The sequence below is a fragment of the Herpailurus yagouaroundi genome, unplaced genomic scaffold (genome assembly GCF_014898765.1).
Source record: "Herpailurus yagouaroundi ecotype Mexico unplaced genomic scaffold, PumYag 28, whole genome shotgun sequence".
NCBI classification, from domain to species: Eukaryota; Metazoa; Chordata; class Mammalia; order Carnivora; family Felidae; genus Herpailurus; species Herpailurus yagouaroundi.
In genome coordinates this window covers 97,675,646-97,692,463 of record NW_024412376.1, presented here as the reverse complement: position 1 = coordinate 97,692,463, position 16,818 = coordinate 97,675,646, and the positions used below count along the sequence as shown (strand labels likewise).

Genomic DNA, 16,818 nt, shown 5'->3' with positions numbered 1-16,818 from the left:
ATCATATGATTTCACTCACATGAGGACTTTAAGAGTCAAAACAGATGAACATAAGGGAAGGGAAACAAAAATAATATAAAAACAGGGAGGGGGACAAAACATAAGAGACTCTTAAATATGGAGAACAAACAGAGGGTTACTGGAGGGGTTGTGGGAGGGGGAATGGGCTAAATGGGTAAGGGGCATTAAGGAATCTACTCCTGAAATCATTGTTATACTATATGCTAACTAATTTGGATGTAAATTTAAAAAAAATAAAATTAAAAAAAAAGAGCGCTGCTTTCTTTACCAACAGAATATCTTGCCAAACTTTTGTAATTTTGCAAAAGCATGTTATATTTACACAAGTAAATATCACACTGCATATGCAATTTCAGCAGCAACTATTAAGGATTATATTGAACATAATTGTAGTTCAAAGAAGTAGAGAAAAGCAAAGTAGGTGTTACCATAAGTCAAAGGAGATTTTTTTTTTTAAAGTTCAGTGTAAAATGCAAATGTGATTAAGTTCTAGGTTGTCTTCTTCCTGCTAAAGACATTTTTCTTCCAATTAAACTTTCCAATTTTAAAATGTATTTATATAGAAAGTTATTTAACTATAAAACAATCATACTTGGTTGTTAAAAAAAATTATTAAAATCATTGTATCAGCATCTCAATTTACATTGGAACTATACGTTTAGTTATTATACAGCTTTTTCCAAGGTTGAACCATGGCTTTTCTACTTTATTTTTATTTACTTATTTATTTATTTTTATTTTTTTAATTTTTATGTTTGAGAGCGAGAGTGTGAGTGGGGGAGGGGTAGGGAGGGAGACAGAGGATCAGAAGCAGGATCCGTGCTGTCAGCACAAGCCCCATGTGGGACTTGAACTCACAAACTGCAAGATGATGACCTGAGCCAAAGTCTGATGCTCAACCAACTGAGCAACCCAGGTGTCCCTTCACTTTGTTTATAAGCACACAAAGTGTTTATTAGTTATTTAAGATAAAAGTTTAAATGGGAATATTTTAATTATCATCAATTTTCTGGTCTATTGAAAATGGCTTATTGAACTCTTATTTTTAGGGGTCCCAGGTTTTCCCATAATAGACATTATATAGCTATGGTTTTGCTCTTCATATTTCTGTTCCATAATGAGACATAAACTCCAAAAGAAAAGAATTTTTTTTCTTTTTCTCCTACTGCCATAGACTTCATTTCAAACCTTTGACCTTTACCACCTTCTGAACACTTTCTTTTTCTAGCTGAGAAATAATGAATGTTGTAAAATGGTATATATTGTTGGACACAAAATACAAAAAGTCAAAGTCCCAGTAATTAATTGAGACGGTTTAGCAATTGAACTCAGTCCTCTCCAAATAAAGACCCTTAACCTTGCCAAGGACATTCTATCCTGGGCTTCCAAGAACAAGAACGTGTCACTGATCAGTTCCTACTATTGAGAGTAGAGAGTGGGGTAAAGGGGGGATTTTCTTTGGCTACTATCTAATTTCAGTACCTTGTATACTATGGACTCTCCCTGAAAATCATTGGATAATTAAAGGTTAGAGATCCCTTACCAGCACTTGAGAATTAGTAGTGGATTTTAAAACCTTAGTTTCTTACAGCCTTCTCACAAGGAACCATTGGAAGGTTTGTTTCAAAGTATGTTGTATAGGTATTAATTTATATGTATTAATTTCCTTTGACTGCTGTAACAAATTCCCACAAATTTGTTGTCTTGAAACAACAGGAATTTATTCTGTCACAGTTCTGGAGTCCAGAAGTAGGAAATCAAGGTATATAGGCAGGGCCAGACTTCTTTCAGAGGCTCTAGGAGGGAACTCTTTCCAGTTCTGTGAGCATTTCTTGGCTTGTGACCAACTGTGTTTTTCCAGTTTCTTGCATCTATTTCCACATGGCCTCCTGTGTGGATATCATATCTGCCTCTTTTATAAGGATATTTGTGATTATATTTAAGGATCACCTAGATAATCTAGGATAATTCCCTGTCAGGATTCTTAACTTAATTACATCTGGAGACCTTTTATCTCTGGTAAAAGAACATTTACAGGTTCCAGGAATTAGGACCTGCTATCTTTGGGTGGCCATTATTCAGAGTACTATACTACATTTAAAAATTTTCTTGAACTGTCTTTCATAGTCCTTACTGCAAAGCAGAAATTTAACCTCTAGATTCCAAAAGGCCTCTATCCAACCCTATTTCTCCTGTCGTTTTTCTTTGCTTTAAACATCTATTTGTATGTTTTTTCTTGGTATGCAAGTAAAATGCGCTCATTGTTTTAAAATTATTTTAAAAGTAGGAAAAACTTAGCAAAATAAAAATCATCTATGACGTGAATATTCCAAGATAATCACTCCTAACATTTCCATTTTTTTTTTAATTTTTTTTTCAACGTTTATTTTATTTTTGGGACAGAGAGAGACAGAGCATGAACGGGGGAGGGGCAGAGAGAGAGGGAGACACAGAATCGGAAACAGGCTCCAGGCTCTGAGCCATCAGCCCAGAGCCTGACGCGGGGCTCGAACTCACGGACCGCGAGATCGTGACCTGGCTGAAGTCGGACGCTTAACCGACTGTGCCACCCAAGCGCCCCGTAACATTTCCGTTTTTCCCCTAAGCATTTAGTATCCTCAGCATATAGTACATAATAAATATACAACTGATGAAAAAACAAATAAGCAAATGAACTAATAAATTGCATTGTAGCTTTCTATCATATAAAGAAAGTGGAACTTGAACTTCAGGAGGGTCAAGTTGCATCTCTGCACTTTAACAGCTACACAGCTGCGTGCTACTCAATCTATTTATGCCTCAACATTCCTGCTGTGTAATGGACAGATATAATTGTAACTCCACATAGGGTTTTTTAGAAGATTACAGTAATCAGAGAAGTTGGCATATAAGTCTCAGTAGATGTAGCTGTAAGGTTCAAGCTGGAAAAGGGGGATTTCACTCCAAAGGGAAGACTTTAGAGTAGAAATTGTTGGGGGATGGATTTTATGTCAACTTTTGGATTTTTTTCTTCTAAGTATAATCTTTCAAAAATGGCATGGAATACCATCAGAGAATTAGTGAGATATTTTAGTCAAATTTCTGAGGACTGTGGTATTTAAAAGGGATTCATATATTTGATAAGCATGAGTAAGGTCATTTCTAAGGTCTCTGCCAATTTTGAGAGTGTGATTATAGAATTTTGATTTTTGAATAATCGTGTCTTCATTTTCCCACATTTCTAATCTGTTCTCCCCCTATTGTCAAGGAATTTCTTCATTTTCCAGTAAATCAAAAACATGTAGACAATGATCTAAATGTAGCTAGAATGGTAATGGCCATGTTTCCAGAGTGAATATTCATGCAGGAGGACTCCATGGGGGAAGAAAGTGTTGTGCTTCTGTTCTGTCCAGAGTGGGTGTTCACATGGGTCCTTGTGTCTGAGAAGAAAGGGTTAAAAGCTTTTAAATGAATTATATCAAAATATATTACATATTTTTCTCCATCACAATTAGTGCACAATTAATTAGCGTCCTAGGATCTGAACATATGTAATAATATTATGCAAATGATGTTTTAAATAAAAATGAGCCCAGAATGACAATGCTTCTCAAGTGCTAAATCTGCAGTTAATAGAAAGTAGCAACATGAGACATTTATATAGAGAATTTATTTCTATTTATTCAGTAATTGTAAGATAGTCTCATGCTATTATGTTTGCCATGGTTAATTTAAATAATGGTTTGAAAATATTACATCTATTATTTTGAGGGAAAACAGTACATTCTACAATGAGCACAGCTTTATGAATACTGTGCTACTTTCTCTACAAGACAATTTATAACAGTGCTTAGGTCAGTGGTCCCCAAAGAGTTTGCACATCAAAATTACTTTGGCAGATTCTAAACTGTACAGATTTGCAAGTCTCCCCTTCACTTCCCTCCCCAACAACATTCCAGGAATTTGGTGTAACTCATTTCACAGGCTAAGAAGAAACTTAATAACTCTTCATAAAACTTCTTCAAACTGCTTTAAATAGCAGTAATTGATTAGAAGTAGGAACATAAACTGGGTTAATAATCAAAGATATAGTCCTTAAAGCAGCTTGTATTCATTTACTCAATCATTTTTTGTTCAAATTTGTGTTAGGAATTTACTGTGCCAGGATCTTCGCCTCTCTGAGCTTCATTTCCTCATCAATAAAATGAGAAATACCTAGATCACAGAGTCACTGAGCATATTAATGATATAAATAGCATACATATTGGTTTAGCAAAGTAGCAGGTAAGAAATGTTAGCAAACATCATTATCAATCTCATGCTATGCTATTTATTATTAAGATTGTTAATTAGAGATTTGTTTGTTTTGGTTAGTCTAGCCTTTCAAACATGATAGTCAGTAAAAAATAACTTAAAATTTTCTAATTAGTTTACCTCCCTGTTTACTTGATTAGATAATAATATTAGCAGATATATATTGAACCTTTACTAGAACTACCTCATTATTTGGAGATTAGTAAAACATGGGGCCACACTATCTTTGGGGCTTCTGGGATACACGAAAGATTTTTTTTATATTAAACACAGTTAAGAAATAGTATGTATCAGGCATTTTTCTACAAACTACCCATATTAGCTCACAGTGATTTTATGAAGTCAGTTCTATTTTTAATCTCATTTTAAGAATGTAGAACCTGAGTCAAAGGGAGGATACCTGTCTTGCCTGAAGTTAGTGGGCTAATCGGTGGTAGAGGGGGAATCTGAACCCAGAGCAGATTTACCTAACCACAGAATTAAGTGTCATTGGTAGATTGTTACATGGCTAGAGTGTTTCTGGGTACAATTTTAGATATTTGTTTTCTAATTTTCTACCTTCCCTGTGTGATCCTAAGATCCAGGAGTGCAAAGACATTATTGGATTTTCTCACCATTATATCCTTTGTGCCCAGGAGGGGGCCTGAGTCATGCCAGGTGTTGTTTAATAAATATTTGTTGAATGACTTAATGAAAGTACTTGCTGCAAAGAAAAAATAAAGTAAAATCAACCTATGGTACTATAAAAAAACTTCTGAATAATAGTTTCCCCTTGCTGTCATTTCTCAACCTCTGTCTAATTGCATTAAAAATACACATATATATTGTCAAGCTGAGACTTTGCCCAGTCCGTGATGTTCATGATCACTGTTAGTGCTGGAAAAAAAAAAAAAAAATTCTTACTATTAAGTTTATAGAAAGTAACAGAGCTACTGCACATGCATACATTTTTTTTTTCAATCCAAATTCCAGATAAGAAGATTACTATACTTATTTTCAACATGATCTTGCTTTACCCCAATATGGTGATTTTGGCTCAGTGATTTAACTAGAGAGGAACTTCTTTTTTTAATAGCAATTTCAGCTATTTAGCTGAAAATGAGATACTATTATGGTCCTGAATTATGTTTCTTTTGCCAACTCTTAGCTCTTAAGCTATAAAATATTTTGTTTAATGTATTATCTCATTTTGAAATTTTAAAAATTGTTTAGAAAGAGATATTCCCTGTAAGGGATAAAAAGTAAGCTTAATTCCATTCTGAATATGATGATCAGTTATTGACATGTAATTACTACCATATGTACTGAACTCTGATCAAAAAGGTTACATTTCCTTCTTATACTTGAGTCTCTTCTCTGTGATCATCCAAAATTTCCAGTGAGGCATATTGAACATCAGGGGTAATATGTCATTTCTTAGAAAACTGAAAGCACTTGCACCCTGACTATTTTGTTACTCCAGATCCCAGCAAGAAATTGATGGCTCCACCTTAAAAGTGCTAATTGTAGAGTGTATGATAAAGAAACCATTTATAAAGTGTTGGGAAGGTTCATATAAACCCACAGATAGGGAAAACATCCTGGGTCTGTTAGAGCTACTAGAACCTGGGGAAGCCTGCAAATTTAGGAGATGTGGACTAAGGTATCCAATGCAACTAAGGCCAATTTTCTGGCTAGCTTGGAGGAGGATAGGTCAATAAATATCTCAGTCTGTCTCTTTTGTGGACTTCTGATTTTATGCTATGATTTCTCAAATCCAACCTGAGGTCAACAGTCAAGAGAGCCTGGTTTATGCAATTTATAGAGATTAGTTTCCAGGGGTACAGAATAGAGTGATAGGTGGAAAGAAGATGGGGGGGGGGTGGGCAAATAGAGAACATCCAATCTAGCTATTACCAGGAAATTAAAGACTATCACACAGTTTTGGCTCAAATACATGGAATCAGTGGAGTTTAATTCTTACTAATTCCCCATTTCAAATAAGAGGTATCACCTTTCTTCTAGATATACAGAAGAGAGAAATTGAAGTAATCTTTGACTCTTTCTTCTTCATTCTCTATGTTTAAACTGTGCCCAGTTTCTATTTCCAAAAATTGTATCTCCAGTAATGCATTGCTGATGCAAATTTATGCCATTTCTGCTGCCAATACATTTGTGTAAGTCTTGATGTTGTCATCTATGACAAATTAATTGCTTCATAGTAACAAATTTTTAAGAAGTTGGTATTCCTCAATCTCCATCTGCTTTGCTCAAGAGTCTACTCTTGTTCTCAGTTGTGGATGTTAATTAAGTGCAGCGTCCTCTGCCCAAGGGTAGACTTTCCAGGAGGTGTCCTCAATGTCACCAAATCATTACCTCCTAATTATTCCTTCATGTGAAAATTCTCTTATTCTAATGTGTTATGCACATATGGCTCTAATTACTGCTTTTGTTAATGTGATTTCCTCCATTTTAGAAGATTACCCCTACCTCACTAAATATTAAAATCTAATCTTCCTTTAAAAATTATTTTTTCATATTACCTTTCTTAACTAATCAGACTACACTAATGACACTCTCTTCTTAAACTCTTACATTTGTTTGGTTTTCTATATACTTTGGTACTTATTTCATGTATAATAGTCATATAATACGTTATTCTTATATTGAAAGTAAAGAGTTTGTTTCTCTTCCATACTTCACACCATCTGAAATAATATCTGACATATGGTAGTGTCTCAATAAACTACTTCTCAATCAGATTGGGCACTTTTATTTTACTTGCTCACTAGTTGTTTATTTGTTTGCTTAGCTAATTTAGAGTACTCTGGAAGAATTAACTAAACCCATACAAACAGTGCATACTTTTTGACTACTAATTTCTCTCTTAGGGCTTTGTCCTTTAGAATAAGTTAAGGAGGAGCTCAAAGATTTAGCTTCATGGATGTTCATGAAAATATTCTTTATTATAACACTTGAAGAAAACCATAAATACTTTACATGAACAGAGGGTATAAAAGTATGTATATTCAAGCAAGCACTATACTATTCAGCTTTAAAAAAGTATGTTGGGGCGCCTGGGTGGCTTAGTCTGTTAAGTGTCCAAGTAGTTGGCTCAAGTCATGATCTCACAGTTCATGAGTTCAAGCCCCCTGTCAGGCTCTGTGCTGACAGTGTGGAGCCTGCTTGGGATTCTCTCTCTCCCTTTTCCTCTGCCTCTCCCCTGCTTATGCTCTCTCTCTCTTTCTCTCAAAATAAATAAACTTTAAAAAATTAAAATTAAAAATGATATCAATTATTAAATTGGCATACTAACAATACATGATTTTTAAGTTTTGAAGCAGATAATAAATAAGGCTTTATTTTGATTACTTTTTAAATAAAAATTACTGTAGCTGTTAATACACACATATACATAAATATATACAAATACAGGAAGATGTATAAGTGCTAACATTAGTTATCTATGGTTGTGGGTAAATTATAGATTTTTAAAATTTCTCTGCATTTTTTAACAATATCATATTACAGAGTATTTGAAATAACTATCACAATTAAGACTCTTCTCTTAGTTATAGACTTTAACTACATGGTTTCTATACAAGGTGATCAAGTTAAATTACTAGATTTCAGTTAAATTACTTTATTTTATAATTGAATGACAATGAATTAACCACAGCAAATGTTTGTCAATTACAATATATCCTGCCCTAAACATTATCTACTAATACTTGAACTATTATGCTGTCATCATAATTTTCTTGGAAAACAGCTAAAATATAAAATCTGGAAGATGTCAAATTTTAAAAGTGAAAATAAAAATTTCAGCCAGACGTAGCTATTTCACATGTATGAAAAAGAAAACAAAGAATAGCACTACTCTGTCTTTTAATAATCAAGTGAGGTACTTTGGGATTTCATGGAAGAGACTGACTCATGCAAGAGAATTATTTATGCAGGAGAGTGGCTTGAATTCAACTTACAGGATATATGTACATTTTAAGATCCTAAGTAGAGCCTGAAGACATAGAATTAAACAGGAGTCATGTGTACACACATACAAACATACAGGCATACGTGCACCCATAAGTGAATATTCTATTTGTCTGGAAGGTTAGATGCTATATTCTAACACCCAGCTAAATCACAAATTTAATTACTTGACAAAATCATTTCAGGAAGTAAAACAAACTCTTCATTGAAACAGCTGATTTTTATCACTTTATATGGAAACCATATAGATTAAACCTATATATTAAAAAGTCTTAATTATGATGAATATTTTCAAAGTGTTTTGTAATTTAAAAAATTATTTAAAACACCAGAAACTGGTGATCCATGGACCAAGGACACTAGATATGATGAGAAGTAAGAAAATTTACTTCCTGGAGGAGGAAAAAAAAGGTAGTACCTCTAAAACTTCCTCTTGTAAGCAAGGAGGGGGAGGGGGATGTCTAACCTATAATTCCTTAGGTTTTAGTTAGGGAGTGCTATGCTTTAACACTCTAAGCCTAGATGTAGGGACAGAGTTGATGACTATAATTTTCTGTGCCAAATCAGGTAGGATGAAACCTGAGTAAAATATTACTTGAGCTAAATATTGCTTCAAACTGGCAAAACTGGATGATATAATCTTGTTGACAATAACATAGGCTTTTAAATCCAGCATTCTTGGTTTATAATCTTGGCTTTACTACACTAACAGTACTTATTCACTCAACAATATACTTTTTTTCAGCGTTAGCCTTATGTTAGGCAAAATACTAGGCATTGGTGGTAAATTAGAGAGCAAAACACACATTATCCTTACTCCTTTACAGTTTAATGATGGAGATAGACATTAATAAAATAATTTTACAAATAGCATAGTTACATACAGTAGTAAATCATCCAGGAACATTTTCTGGGAGCTATACAAGTATATTTTGGAGTAATCAATCTGTGAAATGGTTATAAAACAATCCAGGAAAGAATACAGTCCTAAGGTAGATGGGAGTATGATACTATTTATAGAAAAGGAGTTGGCTTGATTACAGAAAGTCATAGAAAGCATCAGAAGCATAAGAGCAGAAAAATGAGCTTATAGATTTGGGTGGAAGTAGACCCAAAGTTCTATTGATCTGAGGACAAATAAAAGTCATTGAAGATTTTTAAGCAAGAAAGTTGCAAGGTGAAGTTTCTGTTTCTAAAGATACTTGGAATGCATTAAGAAAAAAAATGGATTGAAAGATGTTTGAGTATTATGGAGAATTCAGTGAATGGACTTTGAAACATACAAGACCACAAACAATAGTCACTTGAATGTTAGTACAGATATACTAAGGATGATGACTCCTACATTTCTGGCTTTTGCAACTGATTGGAAGAAGATGCCAGTCACAAAGCTAGTGAATACCTAAACAGGACCAAAATTAATTGCATTTTAATTTGACTAAATTTAGTTTAAGATGCTTTTGCTATGCAAATGGAAATGCAAATAAGTTCTTGGATATAAAGTTCTGAAAATTAGAGAGTCCTGAGTTAGAAATACTAACCTGAGGGGTGCTTGGCTGGCTCAGTCAGTGGACCCTGCGACTCCTTATCTCAGGGTCGTGAGTTCCAGCCCCATGTTGGGCATGAAGCCTAGTTAAAATTAAAAGGAGGAGAAGAAGAAGAAGAAGAAGAAGAAGAAGAAGAAGAAGAAGAAGCAGCAGCAGCAGCAGCAGCAGCAGCAGCAGGGGGAAGGGGAAAAATATTAATCTGATATTCATTGGCTTATAGTTGGTTATTGAAGTCATAGACATGAATGAGATAGTTCTGAGAAAGAGAAAATAGAGTCAGAAGAGAAGGAATAATTGGATACATCTTTGAAACACTTTAATATTTAAAGGCCACTTAGAGCCAGGAAAAGAGACTCTACCAAGTCTCAAAGTAAGAGAAAAACCTGGAGAAAACCAAGAAGGTGCTTCAAGAAAGAATGGTTAATAGTGCTGAATCCTCCTGGGAAGTCAAATTTATTGAAGATTGAGAATTGTTAAGCATGAAGCTTGTGAGAATCAGGTAATTGGAATTGTGGGTGCACAAACGAGGCTGCAGTGGACACGTGTAAAGAAATATATCATGTAAAGAAATAGATTCAATGTAGGCAGCTCTTTGGTAGGCAAGAGGGGAAAAAGATGATAGCTGGAACAGGAAGAGTCAAAGTAGTATCTTGTAATGGGATAGAACTTTAAGTATGTCTTGGTACTGATGGAAATAATACACTAAAGAGAGAGAAATCTAACAGAAAAGGAAGGAATAATCAAGGGATGGCTATGGCAACCTTGGCTGAGTTACTTAATGCCTTCGCTTTGGTTTTCACAGCTGTAAAATGGGGAAAATAACACCTACCTTATAAGACTGTTCTAACAATTAAATAATATGATGTTGGTAGAAGGCTCAGTAAAAATTTTGGCACGCAGAATGCATTTAATAAATCGGTGCTTAAAATGAACTCGGTACCTAATACAGTATCTTATATACATTGGGTGGTCAACAAAAACTTGTTAAATGTTGAATTAATATGATTCTGTTACATGATTTTTGATTAGTTGGGAATATAAATGAGTCTGATGTGTATTACTATATACTGGATTACAGATACACTTTGGATATTTACTGATGATAATGATGATGATATCCAATATTTGCCCTCTGATGATGTTGATGTTTGGGGCATTTGTGTTCACAGGGTACTATTTTTCTGCCTGGAAATAAAGTCCTTGAACATCCCTGCAATGAAGAGAGCCCAGGAAAATTCCTTTTTGAAGTAGTTCCAGGTAAGGCATTTTTCTGGTTTGATTAAGTGACTGACATTCTGTGTTGGTAAAAGTGAAGACATACAACCTTTATTCTTCTTGAGTTGTGGCTAAGAACATTAATTTGAGAAGGCAAGTGTCAAATTTGGTTAGTTTTTACACAGATAGTGATTCCAGGTTTATACACCAGTACAAATGATGGTACACACACACGCAGTGCACATATGGCCACGTGACTATTGGATATCCATTCATCCATGTGACTCCAGAGTTGACCAGAAGACATGGAACAGCATTTATAAGGGACTAATGGAGACAAAATTAGTTTTATAATGTTCTTGTGATGTGAAATTTAGCAAGGTGTGACAGGTAGAGTGGCTTACCCAGCTGATTCACTGTAATATTTCTCCACAAACTGCATCTTGAAGGAACCTTTGCTATAAAAATAAAACAAAACAAAAATCCTCCTTCAATGACTAACTAAGTATTGATATTCTGTACCCCAGCTTTGCTCCCAACCAAACACTTCCACATGTTTGGCTTGTAGTATTGAGGATGTCTCTGCCAAGCCATTAGATCCTGCAGTTCAATTTCTTCAACATCTGTTCATTTTTTTCTAGTCATCTGCATCCCTCTCTCAGAGTACCTGATCTCCACTGAAATGTTTGACCCACCCAATAACAATTTTTTCAAGGCCGCAATCTATTTCTTTGATCAGTTCTTTAGCCCTTCCTTAATCCTTTATGTAAGAAAAAAGGTTGAGAATGTGGTTTTTATAGCATTGGTGCTGGCTGACCCAGTTCATGCGCTACTGACCCTGATTTAATCACAGTCTAGGGTGTGTGTGAATTTATTTGGGTGACTAATATGTAATGCATATCAATAATGCTGGCACAACAGCAGTCAATAAAACATTTTTCCCAGATTTATAAATGCTGGGAATCTAAAATGTGGAAGCATATTTTTCCCCTTCACTGAAAACAGCTGTAGCACTGAGTTCATCTGGCTCATGATGGAATCCATGACTAAATGTTAATTGATGCAGCTGAAGTGCAGAAAGGTTAGTCAGATGCATTGTGTTATTTGTCTCCCCCCAGGGAGAACACATTGTAAGAAACCTGAATCTTGTTTGCTCTATTAAAATCTTTTTATACTTACTTTTTAGTGGAATACCCTGTATAGAACCAAATTCCAGATGTTGCAAAGTCTTTGAAGTATCACTGGAAGAAATTTCTTTCTCTATTTATTCACAATATTAGTGCCTATTGGCTTTTAAGTGAGCATGGTATTAAACTGACAGCTTTGACTCTGTCTCCAATAATACTAAAGGTCTGCTTTCCCATTCTGTCTACTAAATATGTAAAAATTTCATCTTTCGGTGAAGGTGTTCTAATATAACATAGATGGATATTGTCAAGATTGTTCTAGAGAGAACTGGGCCTTTGAACCCAGGAAGTCTCAAAACTTCCCCTCTAAGATTGTTTCTCTAGGGGATGCATTTCATATATGGGGAATATGATATATGGCTTTTGATGAGCAAAGCTTAAGAAGTTTAAGACTCTGTGATGTGAAATCTGACGGTTGTCTTTAAAAACAAAAAACAAAAAACAAAAAAAACAACACATTCTCAAGGAAATTTAGGTCTGCTGCAGTAATTATGGAAATAAACATACTATGCCCATAGCTCATTTGAAAGGATGCTTCCTGAATCATTAACACAATATGTAATATTTTCTAAATTAGGTCTTATAATTCTAAATTATCTTAAGGAGTGGTAAGAGAATTGTGCCAAATGCTTCTTTAAAGAGAAAGTTGGAGAAACACCATGGCTTCATTAAGAATTCAGTGTTTGTGCCATGAATTTTGGTCATTGAGGCTTTATTGGTGTGTCCCTCCAATTAAAATAGAATTTCCAGACAAATGCTTCTGTATTTGTATGAAAATGTGGGAATCTAAATCACATGATTTTTAACCATTTTTGCAATATTAGAATTACTGACTATACTGGATTTATTTTTGCAAATGAGAAGGATAAGATGATATTTTCTAATTATTCTAATTAGGTGATAGCTGGACACAGAGAATCTAGAAAGTTGCAAGAATGTGTTCATTTGTCAGAAAGTGTGAGACAGAAAAGATTGCAGAAATGTGGTCAATGCTTTGTACAGAACCTTCTTTTGTAGGCCTGACTAGCAGCAGATTCTTATAACATATACTTATTCTATATTGGCTTTCTCTGAGGAATTCTCTCCATCACCATTTTTGAAAACCCATGCTACAAATGATGTTTACAGATCCAAAATGATTCTGTCTTTATGTACAAATACCTCAAGCCCAACTACCAAGGTATATCGATGGATAGGATTAAATACTTTAATCCCAACTGCCTATAATGATTTCTAACAAAACTGACAAAAAGCTTTCTGAAAGCTCTTTGCCAAACATTCTGGTACTATATATACATACACACATTTCTGTGTGTGTGCGTATATACGTAAGTTTATGTATGTGTGTATATATATATATATATATATATATACATATATATAGTTTATCTGTATATGTGCTCTATATCTTTTTGATTCTTTATATTATTGAATATTATAGAATATAATTCTTTATATAGAATTATTTATAATTTATATATATCCATATATGCTATGTAGATAGGAGTTGTTTTGTTTCATCTTTGTTTTACTTTAGTCTGAAATGTCCTCTGAAATTAAGTAATAGTCATGTGTAAATAATCAAAAAAAAGATTTTACAATAGAATCAAAGTTCTCAGTTTACATTCCCACCAACAGTGCAAGAGGGTTCCCATTTCTCCACATCCTTGCCAGCATCTATAGTCTCCTGATTTGTTCATTTTGGCGACTCTGACTAGCGTGAGGTGATATCTGAGTGTGGTTTTGATTTGTATTTCCCTGATAAGGAGCGACATTGAGCATCTTTTCATGTGCCTGTTGGCCATCTGGATGTCTTCTTTAGAGAAGTGTCTATTCATGTTTTCTGCCCATTTCTTCACTGGGTTATTTGTTTTTCAGGTGTGGAGTTTGGTGAGCTCTATATAGATTTTGATACTAGCCCTTCGTCCGATATGTCATTTGCAAATATCTTTTCCCATTCCATCGGTTGCCTTTTAGTTTTGTTGATTGTTTCCCTAGCAATAGCACTGCTAGGAATTTACCCAAGTGATACAGGAGTGCTGATGCATAGCGGCACTTGTACCCCAATGTTTATGGCAGCACTTTTAACAATAGCGAAATTATGGGAAGAGCCTAAATGTCCATCAACTGATGAATGGGTAAAGAAATTGTGGTTTATATACACAATGGAATACTATGTGGCAATGAGAAAGAATGAAATATGGCCTTTTGTAGCAACGTGGATGGAACTGGAGAGTGTTATGCTAAGTGAAATAAGTCATACAGAGAAAGACAGATACCATATGTTTTCACTCTTATGTGGATCCTGAGAAACTTAACAGAAGACCATGGGGGAGGGGAAGGAAAAAGAAAAAAAAGTTAGAGAGGGAGGGAGCCAAAACATAAGAGACTCTTAAAAACTGAGAATAAACTGAGGGCTGATGGGGGGTGGGAGGGAGGGGAGGGTGGGTGAAGGGCATTGAGGAGGGCACCTGTTGGGATGAGCACTGGGTGTTGTATGGAAACCAATTTGACAATAAATTTCATATTTAAATAAATAAATAAATAAATAAATAAATAAGCAAACATTAAAAAATGTTCTCTGATTTTTGTATATGACTCAATTATATTTCTTTGTATAGTATATTTCCATGCAGATTTTAAACTTTTGTGGAAATCTATCTGAAAACAAATCTACCATAATTTAGGATTAATTTATTTTAGTCTTACTATTATCTCATGAAATGAATTGTGTCTGGATAATGCCATGATTTATACCATTTCACATAATTTTTTTCCTATTTCCCTACTTGTTATTCAAAAAGGAGATGTTAGCCAAATTGGCAAATTTGAAGACTTTGCTGTGAGGCATGCCAAATTTTAGACTGGAGTGAACTTTTATGGCCAAGTGCTAAGCTTTTGGGAAATGTGGTTGAGAAAGGAATGTTGGCAGATTTTAATGTATAGTACTTGAAGTAAGAAAATGCATTCAGTCTTTTTGCTTCTTAAAATGTGTTCTGGGCAAATTTTCCTTATGATGTTTAAAAAATAAACAGAATAATTAATAGATGATAATGTCTCAACCTTCTTTGAAGAATAGTCTGTCACAGGGAGAAGACATAATGATTCAGAGGTAGAAAGGCAAAAGGAGACGAGGAAGTGTATGCTCCGTAAGTGTTAGGAGCCATGTCTTTCTTCTCATCATGGCATCTCTAACACATGGTACAGTATGATGCAGGGTACTGGATGAATACTTATTGAAGTGTATATGTTTACCAGGTTCACGGCAGGCTCTCAATTGTATGAAATGATTTTATTGTCAGCAATAGCTACTCCTAAATTGGCTATGCTGAACTCTTATTTCCTGCTGTGTAATATCTTTCCATCCCCTTGTGCAGCAAAGACCTCTTTGTAGTTCTAGTGGCTGAAGTGGAGGGAAATTCTGTATGTCCTCTTTCCTACTTCTCTGCTTTCCTTTCTGATAATGTTACCAAAAGAGAAATGGAAGAAGGTAGAAGTCTGTCTACACAGAAGCTATTGCTGTAGTACAGCTCCTTAACACTGACTGGTTATTACATTCCTTTCCAAAAGTTGACTTACTTATAGAGAACATTTGTGGATTGTTCAGCATCCCTAGAATTGGAAATCCACTTCACATGGTAGACTTTTCCACCTTAAGCAAGGTCCTGTTAGATGGCATACCATTAGAAGGGCTCAAAAGCCAGCTGCTTTCTTTGTGCTTATTCAGCTACCAGGAAACTCATGTACCCTGGTCTGCCAAGTAGGGATAATGCAGGCTGTTTCACCATTGCTGCTTCCCTCAACCCTGTCATCTTGTCCCTTTTTCCATGAAGCATGAGCTTCAGACCCAACAGATTCAATGGATTGCTGAGCTTCATGTGAGTCTACAGCTTGGAGAAGGGGTGAGTGACAGTTCTAGCATACTTCAGAATTTACCAGCAACTCTCTTGTGCTTCTCTGAACTTGTTCTGATGGTTGAGAGAATTTATTTTCCTCCCCTTAAAAAAATAGGGTTTATCTTGAAAACTTTTCTTCAAGAGGCACTTCCTCTGTCCTAGTCGTCTTCCTCTTGTTATAGTCAGGGTCAGGGAAATGGGGTTTAGGTTTCTTCTCTGAAATGCATTCTCTGTAAGTTACAACTTCCCTTGTGTTTTTCAACATAGAATGCGAATTTTTAACGGTTGTTTTCTTCAGATTTATAGACTAAAATTGCCACTTGCAACCACATGGATGGAGCTAGAGGGTATAATGCTAGTTAAAATAAGTTAGTCAGAGAAAGGCAAATACTGTATGATTTCACTCATATGTGCAATTTGAGGAACAAATTAACAAAGAAAAAAGAGACAAACGAACTGCATGTCTTGAAATACAGAGAACAAAGTGGTGATTGCCAGAAGGGAAGTGGGTGGGGGGAGGGTGAAATAGGTGATGGGGACTAAGAGGACATTTATCTTGATGAACACTGAGTAATGTGTAGGATTGTTGAATCCTTATATTATACACTTGAAACTACTATAACGCTATGTTATCTATACTGGATATAGATGATAGATATATACTGGATATAGATGATAGATAGATAG

The 16,818-nt window shown here is 34.9% G+C and overlaps 1 protein-coding gene across 5 annotated transcripts in view; it reads left to right on the top strand.

Annotated features, from left to right (window-relative positions):
• The window catches only part of ARHGAP24 (Rho GTPase activating protein 24), a 662,096-nt gene that overhangs the window by 369,774 nt on the left and 275,504 nt on the right, over positions 1 to 16,818 (top strand). For 4 of the 5 annotated variants that reach the window (XM_040479190.1, XM_040479180.1, XM_040479183.1 and 1 more), the window contains exon 3: positions 11,003 to 11,090. In XM_040479190.1, the coding sequence (XP_040335124.1) occupies positions 11,003 to 11,090 (88 nt within the window). Of the gene's footprint in view, positions 1 to 11,002; positions 11,091 to 16,818 lie in introns of those variants that run through there. The other variant, XM_040479221.1, reaches the window with a different exon arrangement.